At 40.6% G+C, this 20,553-nt stretch overlaps 1 protein-coding gene across 1 annotated transcript in view; it reads left to right on the forward strand.

Moving 5' to 3' along the window:
* Positions 1-4,237, forward strand: part of LOC124615960 (cysteine protease ATG4B) — an 82,948-nt gene extending 78,711 nt beyond the window's left edge. The window contains exon 10 of the mRNA XM_047144163.1: positions 1,580-4,237. Coding sequence (XP_047000119.1) covers positions 1,580-1,641 — 62 coding nt within the window. The 3' untranslated portion in view covers positions 1,642-4,237. The remainder of the gene's footprint in view (positions 1-1,579) is intronic.
* The last annotated feature ends 16,316 nt before the right edge of the window (positions 4,238-20,553 follow it).

A 20,553-nucleotide genomic window follows, 5' to 3' on the forward strand; every position in this document is an offset into this window, starting at 1 on the left:
TAAGATGGGGGGTGTGACAACCTTTACATCATGTGACACATCCACAGCATCACTGGGTAGAACTGTGGTGAAATCAATGATAATTTGATATCATTAACTTTCGAGCTGTGATCTTTTGTTTTGCACATGTCAGTACCTTGCTGTTTGTAGCATCGCCGTACATGAACGTGATGTCACACGTCACCAAACTTTTGCAGCATTACAGAGAAAGGTTGTAGATATCTTGAAGCCAAATTTAAAACTTGTGCATTGTAGTGGGAGAGAACAATAGGGTTTCGAAAATGTGATACTTTTTTTGCACAGTGGCCTACATAGTTTACCATAAAATCATTGCAACTCATATTATAAGCAGCTTTAAATGGACCATAGAAGCAACATGCTGAGGGTGAAAGAAACAGAGCATCATTTTTCTTCTGTCCAATTTGTCAGTTTAGGAGACATTATAATTTTTTAATGAAAAGATTTCAGGAAACAGCCTTATCAGAAACATGAACTTTGCATCAGTTGACATGTTTTGAGCAATATTTTACAAATATCCTGTTAATAAGTCACAAGTGAAAAATACTTACTCCACCAACACTATTGCATGCAAAGTGGCATCAAAAAATTACTTGGAATGTGCTCCAAAACAGACTTTTAGCTATGAGTTATGAATAGAAGGATGAACATCTGGATTTAACACACAGGGCTAGCCACTAGAAGTCTGATATATGCACAACCACTCAATTTATTTTAGCTTTTTGAATTGTGAAATACATCATATTACCCTCTTTGTCATCGTACCAAACTTTCCACTACACTTATTCTCTGTTCCTCCATAAAGGAACACAAATCTACATCAACAAATGTAAGATAACATGCAGTTCAAGATGTCTCCTTTTTCAGGATTCTCCTGATAATTTTCTATTTGTTTCAAAATGCCTAAGGAAATTTAATTTTACATGTTTCTACAAAGATTTTACACTCATTAAAATAATAAGTAACTATTATCTAATGAATTTTTAATTTAGTATATAAGATGTGGTCTGACCTGAGTACTAAAGATACGAAAGTTTTAAATCTCACACACAATGTTTTGATCATTTTACATTGTTTTGAGGGACCCCCCTTCAACTCAAAAGTGTTTCTCCTGTATCCACAAAAAATGGGAGTATTTTGCCGTTATTTAAGGAGATCTAGTGGTGTACAAAAGAGAAGTCCTGTAATATAGTAACACTACTGGCTCTTAACAGAATGCAGTGATGTACCAATATTTGTTTATGAGACATAGTTTTCACCACAACAATTCACAAGTATTACTTCCAAATTGCTAATCACATGTCCATATCCTCATTTGTGCCAACAAAATTGCAGAAAAAGATTGGCATGACTATTGTCTGTTATCCAGTTGGTGAGATTTTTTTATATTTTTGCCCAAAATTTGGCAATCCCCTCTATGTATTAGTGCTGGCTCTGTGTCAGTATATTATAATTTATAGATTTGGGTATATGGCATAGTACCATGAATGATGTTAATATTAGAATTTAAATTATTTGTATTGAGTGTAAGATTTATGTAAATATATTTTCTTCTTTACAGCATACGATGATTGTGGAAGGCAGTTTGATGACTCTGATAATGAATTTGAGTTACTGGGGTAAACAGGACTGTTACCTGCACAATTAAATACGTTTTATACACTTAAAATTCTAGTGCTTATGTACTCTCCAGACTATTAATGTGTCGTTGTTTTGAACCTGCAGAGTACAAGAAGCCAAGGTTATACATCACAGGTACCTTAAGCAGCTGACTGCATTGTCAATTGTTGTATCTAAATTATTTTTGACATTTTCAAACTGTTGCTTATTTTATGTGTTATGATCTGCTTGTGAGATATTTGTTGCCTTTTTTACATGTATATAAGATGTTTGTTATACAGTAATGTTGTTTTATATACTCTTATGAAATCAGTTAGATTTCATGAATGTAGTGTGTAGTTTTTATGAGGAGGAGGAGGAGAAGAAGAAGGAGTTGCTGCAGTTTTTATAGCCTCATTCTGTACTAAAACTGAAAGCAGTTTTTTAAACAAATGGTTCAGTTTTTCAGATAGCTCTCAGAATTTGAGAGAGAAATAAGTTGTATTACTAAGGGAAAGATAGTTATTATGGTAACATAGCAATCTGTTTTTATTTCAAGCTGGAATTTCACTGTGAAACGTATGTATTAGTGGTGGTTACCCTCACTATCACCCAGTTTCACAAATAAATCATCACTGAATCAGTCAGAAATAGTAGTAGCTGCAGATTGCAGGTCTTTTAAATAATTGTGGTGTAAATATGATATATGTTTCAAAGTTCCTCTAGTCATTTTTGTTTTCTCTTATTTTGCGTTCTTGAATAGGAGCATTAGAGTTTAAAGTTAAAATTCTACTACACAAATGTGAGAGATTTTGTGTATTTGCAAGTATCATTTGGATATGTGGCCAAAATCATTAAATGTCTATACATTATGACTTCCCCAATCTTCCTCAATAAACTTTTATAAAAACAGAATTTGGTGAATATCTTTAAGCTAAGTAAAAAGGGTTTCACTTGTAAGTAATATATATTTGGTAAATCAAGTGGTGTTCTTGTGTTTCTCCATTTCCATGACATATCTGTAACATTTTCCAGGTAAATATTTTGTAAAACTATATTACAAAAAAACTGAATCATTTAAAATGTTGAGGAAAACATTTGAGATATAGCCTATTGTTGGAAGAAAGATGACACTATTTTATTAGTATATATAGTATATACATATAATTACATTCTTGTCTGTGCCCCCTTCCCATTTTTGCATATTATTAACTAGGAATGTTCAAAAAGGAACAAAGAGTTCAAACACCCAGAAATGTAAGAGAGAGAAAACAAAAGCATATGTAATTATTACAGTTTCATGTATTATGAATCTTTTACTTACATAAGACTGTCAAATTCCATTCCTTTTTCCTTATTTCACATTTTCGTTTGATGAATTGCCAGTAATCAAGAAACTTCAATGATGATAACTTTAAATCACTTCTCTTTAAAGGCAGTTTGTACATGGAGAGACAGTCACAGGCTGTTTGCAGATACCACTCGTATATCTAATTCAGAAAAATACTAAGAAGTGAAGCAATAAGCTTGTGATGGAAAGGTCTGTAATGAAAAAATAGAAAATGACAAATATTTTTCCTACCATTTGAGCATAATTTTCCATATTTTCATGTGCCTTGCAGTAATCCTTAACAAAATGCAGACTGTTTGATGTCTGGGTGTGTCTGCTTACGTTTTGATTGTGAAGATTTCCTGGTGGTTACTGGCTTGTGGATCATGTTATTCCTTTAAAAATCCGAAATGAATCATAGCATTCCTTTATGAAAATTTGGCTTCTTGATATAATATTCTGTATTGTAGACAGGCAGTTCCTGTTTCAGTATTGGCTCTGTTAATGTTATGTAGTATGTGATATAAAACTTGTAGCTATTAACCAAAATACACTACTGAAGCAGCTTTGTGCAGTGTTGAATATATTTTCTTGTTCTACTGTAGCTTGTTCTAAAGCATAGTATCTGACTGGAAAGATGCAGCAGAGAAAGTGTGTCATAGTGTATACACGTAAAGTGCACAAATTTCCACATAATTTAGGAGGAAAAGTGTAAAATTTCTTAACTTGTCTCAGTAAGAGCATTGATGACAATGGTTGATTGGTTCTGTTAAATTGCTAAATAATATGAATGTAACATCAGCTCTATGTAAAGAATAATTTTGCTTATTTGTGGTTATAAAGTAGTTCTGTAGTGTTTCACTGAAGTAGTTATATAGTGTTTCATTGAAATGGATGAACTGGAATGTCATACAGTCATAGAACTCTTTGATTTGAACAGTTTATCAGTGATGGAAATTAATCCCAAGTTAGTGAAGGAGTATAATGAGTCTTTGTGTTTATTCTCAACATTTGTGAAATATATATAGCAAGATAGAAACATGGCCAAACTTTTCTTGGAAATTATACATGTGAAAGTCATTTCAGAAATGCACTCCCTGATGAAAATGGTGAGAAAATACACATTATTATATTAAGCAGTCAGGTATTAAAGGTGTATAAAATAGTTGACACCATTGGCTTATGGGAAGGAAAGTTATGGTACGTTTTACATGAGAAATTAATCGTGAGAAACTTGTGTGCAGCATGTGTTCAATCCTGACCAAAAGCAAATACAAAAACCAATTTCTCCACAGTGTTTGGACCAGTTTATTATTATTATTATTATTATTATTATTATTATTATTATTATTATTAATACTGACACACACAATCACACGGGATGAGATGTGCTGTGGTTAAGGTACTGGACTTACATTAGGAAAAAGCAAGGTTCAAATCTCATCCAGATTTTGTGCTGTATCCTGTTACTAGTGTGTGTGCCAAAAGTAGTGTCGCTGTGCATGTGTACTTAGATCAACCACCAAGTGTATCAGTGCAGGCCGGCCATTAAAGGCCGCCTGCAGGAAGCATGCACACAGAATGGTCTTGGCTGCACCGTCAAATGGTGACTCGCGCCTATATATTCATGGAGCAATGCTAACTGACTCTCACTATGTTCTTTTAGTTTGTTCTGCTCACATCACTTGTTCTGTGTATCGCTTATGTTTCACCTTCTGTATGACTCTCTTGTCTTGTTATTTGTGGAGTCATGAGAGGCTTTTTTCTTGTCTGGGATGGACACATTTCAGGCATTTGGATTTTCTATCACCAACACAGTTGAGCTGATCAGATACCGCATTCGCAATTGAAAACGCAAGGTGAGGAGTTTTTGGTCTTGTTTACAGAAGGTATAGCATATCCTACAAATTTTTCTGCCCATATTTCTTTGAAATTCATGGCTCAGCTTCATTTTTGTCATGTGTATCCTATTCCTGTCACTGTCCACTGGTTGTAGTTTGGAAGCCACTGGGGAAACTTTGTCTCTGTGGCAACTCCAGTTCTACTGTCAGCATGCAGTCGATCATGGATATGTATCCTCTCCCACATGAGGAGGAACTGTTGACGAAAATATACGGTGGCTGGTACTTCCCTAAAATTGATTTGTCTGAAGTGTATCTACAGGTTACTGCGGATGGAGGGACTCAGCAAGTTCTGATTTTGAATACTCTTTTTGCGTCTCTATCAGTATTTGTGGCTTTCTTTTAGTGTGGCTAGTGCCCCTGCCATTTTCTGATTATTTTTAGAGCAATTGACTATGCCTCTTCTGGTTTGCATTAATTAGTTAGATGATATTGTTGTCATGGGATCCTCCACGGCCAACCACTTGAAAGATTTGCACACTTTGTTTTCTGTTTTACAGTCCACAGGCTTATTGTGTAACCTTGCAAAATCTGTTTTCTCAACCTTCTATGGTTTATTTGGGGTTCAAGGTCTCGCAGGATGGGGTTCGCCTTCTGTCAGACCACATCTCCACTGTTAGTCTATGCCATGCTCCTTGTCCACAAAGGAGCTTTAGGCCTTCCTAGGCAAGATAGTTTACTGCCATAAATTTGTGCCAGAGGTGGCCACATTGGCCCACCTGTTGCAAGCCTTGTTATACAAGAATGTACCTTTTTGCTGGAGCCTAGATTGCATACTTGCTTATAAAATGTTGAAATCCAAACTGCTATTGGCCCCTTGTTTAGCTACATTCTCTCCAGACCAGCACATAGTTTTGGCAGTTAATGCCTCACAGTACAGCCTCGGTGCGGTCCTGGCGCACTGATATGCCAACGGGTCAAAACAACCAGTTGCTTTTGCCTCTAAATCTCTCATTTCGGCCCATGTTACTCTCAGGTGGGAAAAGAGGCTCTTGCCATAGTCTGTGCTCTCCAGAAATTTCATGTTACACTTCCTTGTCTGACAAGGCAGCACACCACCTACAATGCTGGACACTGTTCTTGTCTTGCTAAAATTACAAAATACATTTTTGACCTATGTCTAAACATTCCAATGCGGATGCCTTGTCCTGCCTTCCTGTGGGTTCTGATCCTGCCTTTGATCTTGAAGCAATACTCTGCTTCGATATTCATACTGAAATGCAGGCTGCAGTCAAGGGTTTCCCAATTACAAGCTTGAACATAGCCACTGCCATTGTCGCCAACCCTGTTCTCCTCCAGGTGATTCTGTTTGTTCAATAGGTAAACTGCCAAGTTGGGCTTCGGACTCCTGCACAACTATTTTTCTTTACAGTATCGCCCCTCTGTTTTTGATGGTGTTTTGTTGTTGTCCATGGAAGGTCGCGTTATGGCGCGAGTCCTACACCTTCTCCACCAGGGCCATTGGGAAGTTTTGTGCACTAAACTGTTATCTAGGAGACATGTTTTTTGGCCTGGAATTGTGGCAAAATTATCCGTTTTGTTGTAGGTTGTGAGCAGTGTGCTCGACAACAGGCAGCTCCTAGGGATTCTCCATCCCCCTGGCCCACTCCACACGGCCCACTCCACACCAGCCATGAGAATGCATTCAGGTACTCTTTGCGGGGATGCCGTTTTCATGACATCCTTACCGCCGACAAACTTGTGGTGCACTATGTTGATCACTTGCACTCCAGCTCACCACTGGAAGGTACCTGTCTACCGGTGCGGCCTCCAGTGCTGTAGCCCACCCCACCACCCTCTACTTTGAGTGTGCCATCGCTTGCTATGGAGACACAACCATCCCACTGGCTGCCTCCTATACATGCAGCTCCTTGGGATTTCAGCTTCCTGGCCCCGGGTGTTAGTCCATCCCCAGTCTGGAGTCCGTTGCTGCAGCCTGCTGTCCCACACATTGGGATGTGACATGTTCATCTTCTGTACTGTGGTTCCTCATGGAAGGATCATCTACGTTGTCTACCCAGTTGCCAAATCGACTTTACTTTGGTTCCATAGGGGACTAACCGCCTTCTTTGACTGAAACTGGAAAAAAACTTGCAACCAGAAGATGAAATTTCATGTTACTTAGCAAGAGGTTACTCCGAAAGTGAGAATCCAGCTCAGTTGCAGACATTGTGGAGAGTGTGTGAAAAAAGTTATCAATGTTCTTCAGATTAGCTTGATCTGTGCTAATAATCCCTGAAACAAATACACCTGGTGAAAGCAATTTTAGCCGGGCAAGGATGACTGTCAACAGAAACTATCATTGATCAGTCCACAAAATGTTAATGAGTTGTTGATTCTGCACAACTTCTGGTTTAGTCTGCAAAAGAGTGCTGTATTTGGATGATACAGTTCTTCTTTTCCTACAAAAATTTGTGGTGCCTTAATTTTCAGACAGTGCAAATCAAATGTATGTTGGTGGAACTAAAGGCATTGCTTTCTTTTAGAAAGGAGTCCCTTATAATCATTGTTATTGTAGTAGTGAATAGACTCATAATAGTAATCACGTAACACAAAATGTAAATGAGTCATTCTCTCCCCCATGTACCTTAAGATGTTTCAAACAGATGCAAGATGCACCGCAGCAGAGACAGAGAGCTGCAGCAGTAACGCGAGCAGTGTGCACAGCGCAGGGGGTAGTAAGTCGGCAGGCTGGCCTGTCAGCTCGCTGGCTCCGGCCTGGCGGTCTGTACTCAGCTCACCAGCCCAGTGGGGGAGGTGGGCTGGCCCACGGCCAGGCTGAAACCAACACCATGCATGACTCTAGTCACGAGCAGTGAGCGTTTGTACTTAAATCATTCACCAACTGTACCAGTGTGGGCCAGCCAAGAGACTGCTTGTAGAAAGCGAGCACATGTCACAGTCTCCACTACACAATCTACCAATGTGTAATGCTTATATATGCACGAAGCAGCACTGACTCACTCTCACTATGGCTCACATCAGTTGTTCGCATCGCTTGTGTTGCATGTTCTGTATGTTTTTTTTTGCTACGTGTGGAGTCACAAGAGGCTTATTTTCGTTATCGTCCAGAGGTTTATGAATAAAGCCGTATTCGTATTACTTGGGTTGGTTTCATGTATTACTTGGCTACTTTGGTTTCCTGTGGATTCTCCTTTCTTATTTTATTGGAGCTTGTGTTCTGTCTTTTGTAACATTGCTGTCATTGAAACATTAAATGCTAATCTTGTTTTTTGCAGCCACAAAGGGTGATTGCGCTCTCTCTCTACCCCCTCCCCCTCTCTCCCTCCCTCCTTCCCCCTCTCTCCCTCCCTCCTTCCCCCTCTCTCCCTCCCTCCTTCCCCCTCTCTCCCTCCCACCTTCCCCTCTCTCCCCCCCCTCCTACCCCCCCCCCTCTCTCTCTCTCTCTCTCTCTCACTCTCACTCCCCACCCCCCCTCTCTCCCTCTCTCAACCTCCCTCCCCACCCACCCACCCCTTCTCCCTCACACCTCACCCTCCACACCACAAGTAGTTGCGTTAACTATTATGTTATCTGACAATGTCTATGCCTCCAAGCCTGATTCAAATATTTATGTTTAATGTTTCCTCCTATTATTCCGAATAATGTTTCTCGCTAATACTGAATACTAATAGGCTACATAACTAGAGTTAAATATGAGAATTTTACAAATTTCTGTAATGACATAGTTCCCTGAAAATGTGTAATACTAGCTAACTTTGAACATGCAGAGAGATAACATGTGAAATCTTACGAGGAGAAAGTATATGCTGCCCCTGAAAAATAAAAAAAGAAGTGGTTGTGTTAAGATTTCAGCATACACCGGAGAACTAGTTGGCAAGCCTATTTTTACAGTTTTCATGTGGGTCACAAAACAGTATGGTGGAAGCTGTTTTACAGCAATCATACTTTTTTTCTAATGCCAAAAAACATCCCAACCCAACAGCAATTAGCTGGGCGAAACTACAAATAAGGGTTACAGAATCAACAATTTGGGTATTTCCAATGTTTCTATATGTTTTTTTTAGCTATTATATAGCTTTGTGGCGCCTTAAAGGAAAACTTTTCGGTTGTCTTAGGTGTATACAAAAATGAGCCACAGCTTTTTGATCTTTCATATCTCCTGATTTTTAAAACTGAATCTCTTGATTTTTGGTTTTTGAAGGTTGGCAGGTATGCTTTTATGAGTTGGGGAACAAATTTTGGTTGATGGACCACAATTTCTGGGGTTGCTAGCACTGAAAATGGTGATCCCATACTTGTGCGCAAAATGAACAATCACTAGGGATGGAAGGCAGAGTTATCAACTATTGGGTCATTGCGACATATGAGTTTAAATGTAGAGGCCGTCAATCACTTTTGGGAGGTAGTTTGGAAAGTCACCACAATGCCACCAGGCTCTTCTAGTTTCCTTGTGTTGTGGCTGTCCTTTATTTAAAATCATTCAATGTTATGCTATCAACTGTAAGAATATGATTTACAAGGTGCAAGGTATAGTTTCCTGTGAGAGGCCGTGCATCAGTCCGTGTTAATGTCTGTGCAGAGCAGGAATTCTAGCTAGTCAGAGGTCTATGGCGCACTGAAGTACTAGGACTGTGCTTAATATCGACGACTGCGAGGTGAATTTTATAATATTATATTAAAAATATGTTTGGTCTTCTAATACACGAGTCTGGAGATGTCTGTATAAAAGGGAGCAGGCTATGATCAGAAAGACTGACGCGTTTCTGCCAACAGGAAAAGGGTCTCGAATTAGCTGAACTGTTCTGATGGCAACTTGGGTCGACTGAGGGTGCATTGATGTAAAATGGCTATTTTGTACCATATAGGAAAATGAATTTTATCTTTATTACAAGGACAAGGTGTGAGTCGGAATATTGTTATCATTGGTCTGTGTTTAAGTATATAATACTAAATGTTCTATCCTCGGTGAGAGGGGTGTGTATGTAGGTAAAAGTATTTGCTTATTTGACTACATGTATGCATAATTTAGTATGTTTAATTGTTCACCAACTATGACTATCTGTGGAAAAGGAATTATTATGTTCTGTTGAGCTGGGTTGTATGTGGGGGGGGGGGGGGGGGGGGGGGCGTAAATGCTTGTACAAAATTATTATAACGGGCCGGGTGGCATATAAGTAGAAAAAGTTCTGTGAAAGTGTGTGTTGAAGGACTGAGCGAGTGGATGACGCGACTCATCTACGACTGTATCTTTAGGACATGTAAATAAATGTTGGATAACCTAAATTGAGGTCTTGCTTCTGCTTAGAATTATGTTTGTCTATTTGTTCTAAATGCATACTAATATATGCCTAGAAAGGGAGAATTTTTTTTATTATTAAGTGAGTTTTGGCAGGAGTGAATAGGCTTTTATATATGAGAGTGTTTAAGATTTGTGAGTGAAAATTGTCAGCACAGCGTGAATGACGTCGGGTTCACTGGCTGGGGTAGAGACAGTGTTTACATATCCAGTTGGAGATGTAGGGGAGGATAGAGATCTGCGCTATTCAGGAATCCATTTGTGCAGTGTATGTGGTTAGACAATAGCTGGAGAGCAGGTATAGAGAGAGCCCATTTCGGCATGCTGGTCCTGGGGCTGAGTGGATGGCTGTTTAGATGGACAGATATGTGGCTTTGAAATGCCGCCGATGGGACTCGCATTTCCGGCGAATGGTCAAGACAAGGTCCTGTTGTAGTAAATGAGGTCGTTCTGTTTCTAAACAGGCTGCAGAAGGTAATGGATATGTCTTTCTCGGACTTAAATTGCAGATATCAGATGCGAAAGGATCTGGAAATGGGATCAGCTGAACGATGTGTAGGGTGTGACTAAAGCCAAGTTGGAATTTTACTGTAGCATGCAGGTTCGGGAAATGTGACACGTTTCGCGCTGGGTGCAGCCATCTTGAATAATGGTAATTGCGTAATCAACTGACGTGATGACAGAGCGCTCTGGTGGTTGTGATAGGAGCTAAACACAGTTGAACTTGGAGCCATTTTTGTTAGGTAAACAAATTGTATGATCTTCCGCCAAAATTTTAACTCCCTACCAAAATCGGACATCTTGAATGAGGCCTTCTGCTGGTGGCTATGTGTACTAACCCAGTTGGACTCCCCACCTCATGGCAAACACACGTGCATGATATAAATAATAATAAATGATCATAAATTAAATAATAATAAATAACTAGAGCAGCTGTCTGAATACAGAGACCTGTTGGATTGTATCGATCTGTAGAGTTAACTTTTGATGTCCTCTAGATGACTGAATAGCGAAGTAATAGTATGTGTTGGGCGGCTTTGGTGATCAAGTCAGAATTTGAGATGATGATTGATTTGGGTTGGCGTGTTATTCGATGGGATGTAGATTGTTCGGTTGACTACTTCTGCACATTTGCTCCCTTTATTTAGTTGAGTGAAGATCGATTGTGGTGTGTTGGATACATGCTTGTCTGTTCTCTAGACCTGGGACAGACCTTAGTTGATGTGCAAATTATAGCCATGATCTCGAATATGTTACATGACTGACACCGGTATTCGAGAGTGGAAATATCATTTTGCGTATGTTTGTTATAGTTAGTCAGTGGTTTACAGCATGCTGCACATAGATGAAGTTTGGCATTTGTAGAGAATTAATTTGAAGTCTATATCTTGGGAATTATGATGAACTAGTGATCGGTAGCGTGTAGCCTAATGCATGATGTTGAGAAGTACAGCTAAAATTGTTTAATATTATGGAGAAAGTACATGTGTTCTTGCAGTCTATGAGTCTGAGGTTGTTTGTAGAAAAGCGAACAGACAAGGAAGTTATGTGATGAGTAGAGAGGAAGTCGTAAGGGCAGTAGAGATATTTCCAGAGTAACAGGGGTCAAGAGAGTGTATTTCCAATACTTAACTGTAAGTATGATGACATCAATGACTTCGGTATTCGAGAGTGCAAATATCATTTTTTGGTCTGTTTGTTTCTAGTTACTCGGTGGTTTACAGGATGCTGTACTTCTAAAAATTTTGGTGTGTTCTTGCAGTCTATGAGTCTGGAGATGTTTGTAGAAAAAAAGCAAGAAGGCAAGGAAGAAGAGAAAGTAATCCATTTGTGGTGAGGGAAAGCGATCGCCGAAATTGCGGAACAATTCTGAGTGGGACTTCTGTCTGTTGATGTAGAAGGGCAGATTACCGCTGAGTGTCATGTGTGTAGAAAGAAAGAGCAGGTTCACAGCGCTTCCTTAGGAATGGAGAGCATTGGGGCATATAGTCAGTATTGTAAAGTTACTGTGGCTTACATTGTGTAGGGTTTGTATATAATGGATTGTAAAGTTAGTATTGCTTATGTTATGGGATGAGTAGAGAGGATGACCGTGTGTGTGTGTGTGTGTGTGTGTGTGTGTGTGTGTGTGTGTGTAAATTGAGGGGTCTGTGGAGGTAATTTAGCGATCTCTGTAAAAGTAAGCACAGAAAGCCTCAGAAAGAAAACCAGGATGGTACTTCGATAACGGGTCCTTAGGAAATTAGGCCTGTAAATTCGATAAGAAGGAATAAGAATGATTAATCGGTTGTTCTGGGATATAGGAGGGTTGAGAACATTTGCGTATGTTGAGAGCTGGAAGGGTAGGAGGTTAGGAGCGCATTCAGTATTATTTTCGTGAACAAGTTTGTTAGGGTAAGATTTTGAATTTCCAAATAAGCTAAGAAAACACGAAAGCGAGCGTTAACTATTTCTGGGGGAAGGGGGGGGGGGGGGGGGCACTATACAATTTCTGAGAGGTTGACTTGGTGTTTTTTTTTTTTTTTTTACATAATATGATGACCGTTTGAGATTGTGAGGGGAGGGCAGCACTGGGAGTGTGCGGACAGTGTGTGTGTGAACTCGCTCTCCTCCTTTCTGACAACAGATGTGAAGGTGGAGACTCATCGCAAATACGCTGGCAAGCAATGGAATGCGGCCTTAACATGTGTGTTGATCTGCTCTGAGTTAGGACGGTGACAGACGACACCCGCGGCCTGGCTTGGATAGTCATGTTCAGCGCCTAGGTGATATGAATTTCTCAGGTGTTAGGTGTGAATGTGGCTGTCATCAAGTCATGTTTGAAGGGTCGAACAGAGACCTTTGAGCGAATTGAGAGCTGTCGGTTGTGTGACTTAAGTGTGGGACAGATTCATTGCGCGCGTCTGTTGAGTTGTTTTGCTATGCATTATTTGGACAGATTACGAGTACTGATGGTGTTCACAGTTATGTGTACTGCATTATTTAGGAGCAGTTTGATATTGTACACTGAAATTAGGAGCTGTTTGCGTGTCTGCCGACTGTGCAACATGACACCAGGTACATCAGGGCGAGTGTTTTTTGTACGATAGTGATAGATATACTCAATGCCTAAATAAAATGTACGTTAAGTATTTGTGGAACAATATAGCATATGAGAGAGTTCAAGTTGGTTATTATTTTTTTTACTTGGAGGCTTTGTTAGATCGAATTGCTGAGGCAAGTAGCTATGAGAGCACGAGGGATGTGATTGCAGCATATCTCCGTCTCTCAGTGGTTAACTACAGGTGGGGCGAGCGATGTTCTCGGCTTAGGTACGTGGGGTGTGTTCTGGCCATGTCCTAGACCCTGTGGATTGAACAACAGTATTCTGGTGATAGTTTAGCTAGAATATTTACAGAGGAGTATGTCCGACGCGAGTATAAAGGTCCAGGCTGTGACGTGGGCGGTCTCGCGCTCGTGGTGTGTGAGAGAGGCAAAGCCGACGATTTTGAATCAGCACAGGTGACAGGTTAGTGGCTTCATTTGCCACAATTTTCTTGTGTTGGTAGCGAAACACGAACTGACCACCAGAATTCAAACTTGGCTTATTTGTATAGACAATATGTGATAAGGTTAATGTAGGTTAGTACACGTTAGTAAACGGCAGTACACATTAGTACATGTTAGCCAACAAACATTGGTTCGTAAGGGGATGTTGTGGTCGGTAGGGACTTCTGGCGAAAATTGATTCCAAGTCTAGGTGGACGTGACACTTTTCCGCATCAGAGAGGTTAATTAACTGATCAATTTAATTAAGTAGTCGTGCGAACTTTGTTACATTCACTTGCGGAGGTACTAAGCTTTTAGCGTGTCATGTGATAGAACTTTCCAAACATCTCGGGCAGTTGTGTGAGGTAGGTATCAGCAGATTCGAACCTGTTCAGAAAAATAAATTTGGGGTGGAACGTGTCCTTTGTCCGGCACGTGGTCAATAGGTTCCATCCTATCCAGCATTAAGTGCTCGCGGGTGCGACAGGATGTTTACGGAGCGCTCTTTGGAGCAGTGTTTCAAACCACGTGGAGACGAAATATCACCGAGAAAATTTTTAGACAACATAGTTGTGTGGAGATAACAGCGATTAATTTACTTATAATCAATTATTCAAAATGACAGTCACAATCGCATTATTTATTTTGCCGCCAACCGATTTCAACCCGCGATGGGGTCATCTTCAGGGCAATTTACACTATTTGGTCGCTCTCTGGAGTCATCACCCTGCCTGTTACCTACCGTCATTTTGAATAATTGATTACACCGAGAAAATGTAGAGTGTATGAATAACAATAATGTAGCTTTGTTACATCATAGGGAAAGACTCAAATAAGTTGTCTAGGGGTTATACAGAAAATATTTGCAGTTTTTTATCATACTTATCTCCCGATTTTTAAAAGTGAATCTCCTGATTTTTGGTTTTTGAAGGTTGACAGGATGCATCCACATTAAAAGTAGTGAACGGACGAAAAAATCTGCCATTGACGATGTATTAATTGAATTAAAATGGAAAGTGAATCGTGACGAAAAAACACATCTCAGCAGTTACGTGTACGGTGAGGGCTGGTTCAAGAACGTTTTTCCACACAAGCGACTAATCATTTGGCACCCCTCACATACCTCCTTTTCCTTTGTACACTTTCTCCCATGCCAGTTTTCGCCACTAGTTGTGATACGCACTGCATACGTATCTTGCACTTGGGCACCCCTGCCACCTTGGCGCTCCGAGCAGACACTACTATTTGTGGTACGAATAATACAGAAATCTTTGGCCAAGTCATACAGAAATTACGTGGCGCAGACATCTGGCAGCGGCGACTTCTGAACTAGGTGCGGACGGACGTGAGCAATTCTCACCGAAGTGCCAACATCAGAGAGACGCGGAACGGTCGTGTTACAAATGGATCAGACCATGTCTTCATCAGGTGAAAATATTAATGCGCTGGTTCTTTTGTAACCTGTAAATGTTGAGCAGCGAAGAAGATATTGAGTACAACCGTTACGATTGAAAAAAGGGAAGAAATATGGCACATTCGACGTAATCAAAGAACTCAACACGTAGGCCTATACCGAACGTTCCCAGCATTTTTACAGAATGTCTCAGAAGTGTTTCTGTATTGCGTTAAACAAAGTGAAGGACAGCATTCAGAGAAACGCAACGCAACTGGAATGTTTTGATCATAATTCACTTTCTTCATACGAGTTTCATTTGAACGTAAGCCTAAATATTGCTGATTTTGTGACAGATGTTCGAAATTCCCAAAATTTGATCATCCATAAATATGCCCTTTTAGAGAGGAATAAAATATACCTTCAGCTAGAAAACTGGGTTCAAGTCATTGCTAAAGCAAAGAACAACGGATTCCTTCTGTGCAAGTTGGAACCAAAGGATTTCAGGGACCTTAGCGCACTAGACCAAGGGCTGCACAGGAGCTCATCCAAAATAGCTGAGTATGACTGGCTACACACTACACTAAGAGGAAGGAAAACTCATAATATCCAGCGCTGTCGGAGAATTTCAAGGAAGCCGAGAGGTACTGGGAAAACAAATCTGCCGCTAGATAACATTACAGTTTTCCTTATATTGTGTGAAAAAACTCTGCTAGTGAAAAGTGCCAAGACGAAAGCCTTACTTGACATATAGTAGTATATACCAGCCGACTTCTATTTGAAAGTATATGGTGAATAGTGTATTTGTACGTCTGCCTGGCAAAACCCACTGACTGAGGACTGAAAATGTTAACACTGACTGTATTTTTTTGTGTAATTGCAACATGAATAGCGCTAAATCTTTCACATCTTCTATTGCTGCTTGTGCAGATTTGTATTCAAGTAAACATTGTGTGTTTTAATCAGTGTTGTCGTACTTTCTAAAAACAAGGTTTTTATTTCTGCAATAAATACGGGTAAAATAGAAAAACCAGAGTTTTTCAACAACATAGTTTTGTAACTGCACAGATCGAACATTGGTCGTGCAGGAAAATAAAAAAGATAGTCCTGCTTTTTCTGCGAAGATAACGTAAGTAATTGTGTTGTAACTGGTATGTTGTTGTAGTCTTCAGTCCTGAGACTGGTTTGAAGCAGCTCTCCATGCTACTGTATCCTGTGCAAGCTTCTTCATCTGCCAGTACCTACTGCAGCCTACATCCTTCTGAATATGCTTAGTGTATTCATCTCTTGGTCTCCCTCTTCGATTTTTACCCTCTACGCTGCCCTCCAATACTAAATTGGTGATCCCTCGATGTCTCAGAACATGTCCTACCAACCGATCCCTTCTTCTAGTCAAGTTGTCACAAGCTCCTCTTCTCCCCAGTTCTATTCAGTACCTCCTCATTAGTTATGTGATCTACCCATCTAATCTTCAGCATTCTTCTGTAGCACCACATTTCGAAAGCTTCTATTCTCTTCTTGTCTAAACTATTTATCGTCCATGTTTCACTTCCATACATGGCTACACTCCATACAAATACTTTCAGAAACGACTTCCTGACATTTAAATCTATACTCGATGTTAACAAATTTTTCTTCTTCAGAAACGCTTTCCTTGCCATTGCCAGTCTACATTTTATATCCTCTCTATTTCGACCATCATCAGTTACTTTGCTCCCCAAATAGCAAAACTCCTTTACTACTTTAAGTGTCTCATTTCCTAATCTAATTCCCTCAGCATCACCCGATATAATTCGACTACATACCATTATCCTTGTTTTGCTTTTGTTGATGTTCATCTTACACACTCCCTAACTGGTATAAAAATATGCAAAACAGCGTTGTAGCTCATATTCATTGCCTGCATCAAGGAAGCCCAAAGATATAAGGGTAACATAGGTAAGCATTAAACACTCAGAACACAGTTAGTTATTCATAGCAAAATTCCCTTTCTCATTCAGTGCTAGCTGGAACACAGAGCACTTCTTCTATAACATGCGAACGAACACAGTTATTGAATATTTTGTGGATGAAAGTGTTAACGTAGAGAAGAAAAATTTACGTATACAGTATAAAGCTAACTTTGCTACTAGTTTTACGATGTCTACCAATAGTTTTTAATTAAAACACTCTTAATTCAATATTAACTTAAAATGTGATTGTAACTGACTTTATAAACCACGTAAGAAAGAGAAACACAAACCACAAATCCCCATAGTACGTGGCCATAACGTCGAGTGTTCTGCGTCATAGCTCGTGGTGACCATACGTCAAAATATATCACTTGGGACTGTTAATGTGGCATTGCTCTCCTTCCATCGTTAAAAACATTTTCTACATGTTAGCTAGATTTCGTACGCAGCAGCCTATGTCCTAAAGCCCACCAAGCACACAGTGAGATGGCAAAAGTCATGGGATGCCTCCCACTATCATGTCGGACCACTTCCTGCCCGGCGTAGTGCAGCAAATCGACGAGGCATGGACTCTTAAAAAGTCTTTGGACGTCCCCAGCAGAAATATTGAGCCATCCTGCCTCTGTAACCGTCCATAATCGCGAAAGTGTTGCCAGTGCAGGATTCTGTGCACCAACTGAACTTTCGATTGTGTCCCATAAATGTTAGATGGGACTTATATTGGGCAGTCTGGGTGGCTAAACCACTTACTCGAATTGTGCAGAATGCTCTTCAAACTAATCGTGAACATACAATGAAGGCTTTCACGACCGGATGGTACTGTTGTTGATCATTCTTCCGGGTTATATGGTCGTGGTCCATGGAATACTTCTATTAGTAACGTTTCGTCCAATATTACGTTGGACATCCTCATAATTAGTGGAAAAAGACCAGGCTATTTTGTTTCTCGATGTGTTAGTCATGAGACAGACCGATGGCAGTCTAAAACATGTAGTGTTTCGGAAGAGCACACATACTGATAGATACTTATAAGAACTCCAATCATCATCCAGAACAAAAAAGAGGTGTAATCAAAAGTTTATTGGACATGGCAAAACGGATTTGTACGCCAGAACATCTGGATACGGAACTGAATCATCTGAAAAAGGCTTTAAAAAAGAATGGGTACTCAAACAAAGAAATTAATAGAGTTTTAAGACCTAATTACAGCAGGCCAAAGGACAAGGATGGTGCACAACAATGGAAGAACACGGTGTCTTTACCTTTCATTAGTAAGGTTACAGATCGAATCGGCAATATTTTGCTGAAACACAAAGTGAAACCCTTATTCAAACCTACCAGAAAAATAGGACAAGTACTTCGTTCTGTTAAAGATAGAAGGCCACCATTATCATCTAGCGGTGTGTATAAAATTCCGTGTACCTGTGGCAAGGTCTATATTGGTACTACGAAAAGAAGTGTGAATACAAGGGTAAAGGAGCATAAAAGTCTTTGCCGACTGGGTAAAATAGATAAATCGGCCGTTGCGGAACATGCACTTCAGTCCGGTGACCATGTAGTTAAGTTATCTGAAACTACAGTTTTAAGTGCTACCACAAACTATTATCCACGACTGTTTAGGGAGGCTATTGAAATTTATAAACATGAAGATAATTTTAATAGAAAAGAAGAGGCCTTGAACTTAAGCGAGATATGGACAGTGGCGTTACAGAATCGATATGTGATTTTTATCTATGAGGGACTATTATCGATAGTTACATTTTATCTTTGACTAGTTTTCTCTCTGCTACTATGTGCAAGCTAGACTACGCCCACTTTCCTCGGTATTTAGGCCGCTCTCCGATGTCCGACTCGTGATCTCATCCCCTTCCCCCACCTCCTCCTTTTCCTTGAAAGGATACGGATCCTGTACGCCTCCTGCAAGCTCGATCCTCCTCACCCGCTCGTCTCCCCGATCCTCTCCCACCCCCACCCGTTGCCGCGTCTGTATTCGCTCGTCCCACCCGGTCTCCATCTCTCCACCCTCCTTACCCTCTCCCAAGGTGGCTTCCGCCAGCTCCCCCTCCCTGATGATGCCCTACTCCCCTCCATCTACCCCTCCTACCAACTTTGATCCTCCCGCCATCCTCCTGTGCTTGTTCCTCTGGGCACCCTCCCTCCCTTCTCTCCCTTTTCCCTCCCTCCTCCCTTTCTCCCCCCTCCTCCCCTGGGCCTCCCCTCCCCTGTCCCTCTCCTCCTGCCCCCGTCTCCTCAGCCATTGGCATCCTTTTTCTCCCTCCTCCCCCACCTCACCCCTGTTCCCCTCTTGGCAGGTCCCCGGACTCGCACACACTCAGTGGACATTCGCGCGCCGGAGATCACTGCCATCAGTGTTTCGTGTGTGCCGTCATGTTTAGTGTTCAGTGTTTCACCGTCACACTCCATCATTCACCAGTGCCATCGTCTTCTTCAGTGTTTGTGCGTCGTATCAACAGTTTGCAGTGTGGATTATCGTCGAGTGTGAACGGCTCCGTGTTTGTCTTTATGTGTCTACTGATTTATTACCCACCGTTCTGTAACTTATGTGTCTTTTCAGTGTTTCTTCTCTTTGTGGATCCTCTGGCTGAAGAGCGGCGTTGTATGCCGCTGCCAGCCTACCTGATTGTTCAGGTGTTAAAATTACAATAAAGTAAAAAAAAAAAAAAAAGTCCGACTCGTCAGTCAGCAGGACTCAACAGGACCAGCCATACCTCTGAGGATGTCCAACGTAGTATTGGACGAAACGTTAGGAATAGAAGTATTCCATGGACCATGACCATATAACCCGGAAGAATTATCAACAATAATCGCGAACAGTTGCAAATGGTCTCCTTGTTGCCGAACACAACCATTTCCAGTCAATGATCAGTTCAGCTGGACCAGAGGACCCAGTTATGTAAACAGCCCATTAACGCCAAGTTTCGTCACACTGTCCGAACAGTAACGTACGTCGTATGCCCCACATTGATTTCTGCAGTTATTTCACGCAGTGTTGCTCGTCCGTTAGCAATGACAATTCTACGCGAACCCCGCTGCTCACTCTTGATGCTGTGGATCTCCGAACATTGAATTCCAAGTTTGTTAGTTTTGTGGGAAAAATTTTACGTTCCTGAACATTTAAAGCTAGCTGTCAGTCTTTTCACCACCGTGAAATTTCATCAAAATTTGACTATTGTGCTCTGGTTTCAGGAGATACGTGACTGTAGATAACTGTGACATCTGCTAAGAGTGTTGTTGTGGTCTTCAGTCCAGAGATTGGTTTGATGCAGCTCTCCATGCTACTCTATCCTGTGCAAGTTTCTTCTTCCCCCAGTACCTACTGCACCCTATATCCTTCTAAGAGCATGAAATTTCTATTAATGATGAGGAAGCCACAACAGTGGTGAAACATATTTGGGTAGTTAATAATATTGTGTACTTACAAAACGCGGATCCATTCTTAACTCATTATTATTTTCTGCAAGCCGAGAAACTGAGCTCAAAATTCCAATATGATAGTTCCAACGCCGTGCCAGGAATTTCCCTCGAAGCTCTACAATAAATACAGGAAAACA

The sequence above is a fragment of the Schistocerca americana genome, chromosome 5 (assembly GCF_021461395.2).
Source record: "Schistocerca americana isolate TAMUIC-IGC-003095 chromosome 5, iqSchAmer2.1, whole genome shotgun sequence".
Classification (NCBI taxonomy): Eukaryota; Metazoa; Arthropoda; class Insecta; order Orthoptera; family Acrididae; genus Schistocerca; species Schistocerca americana.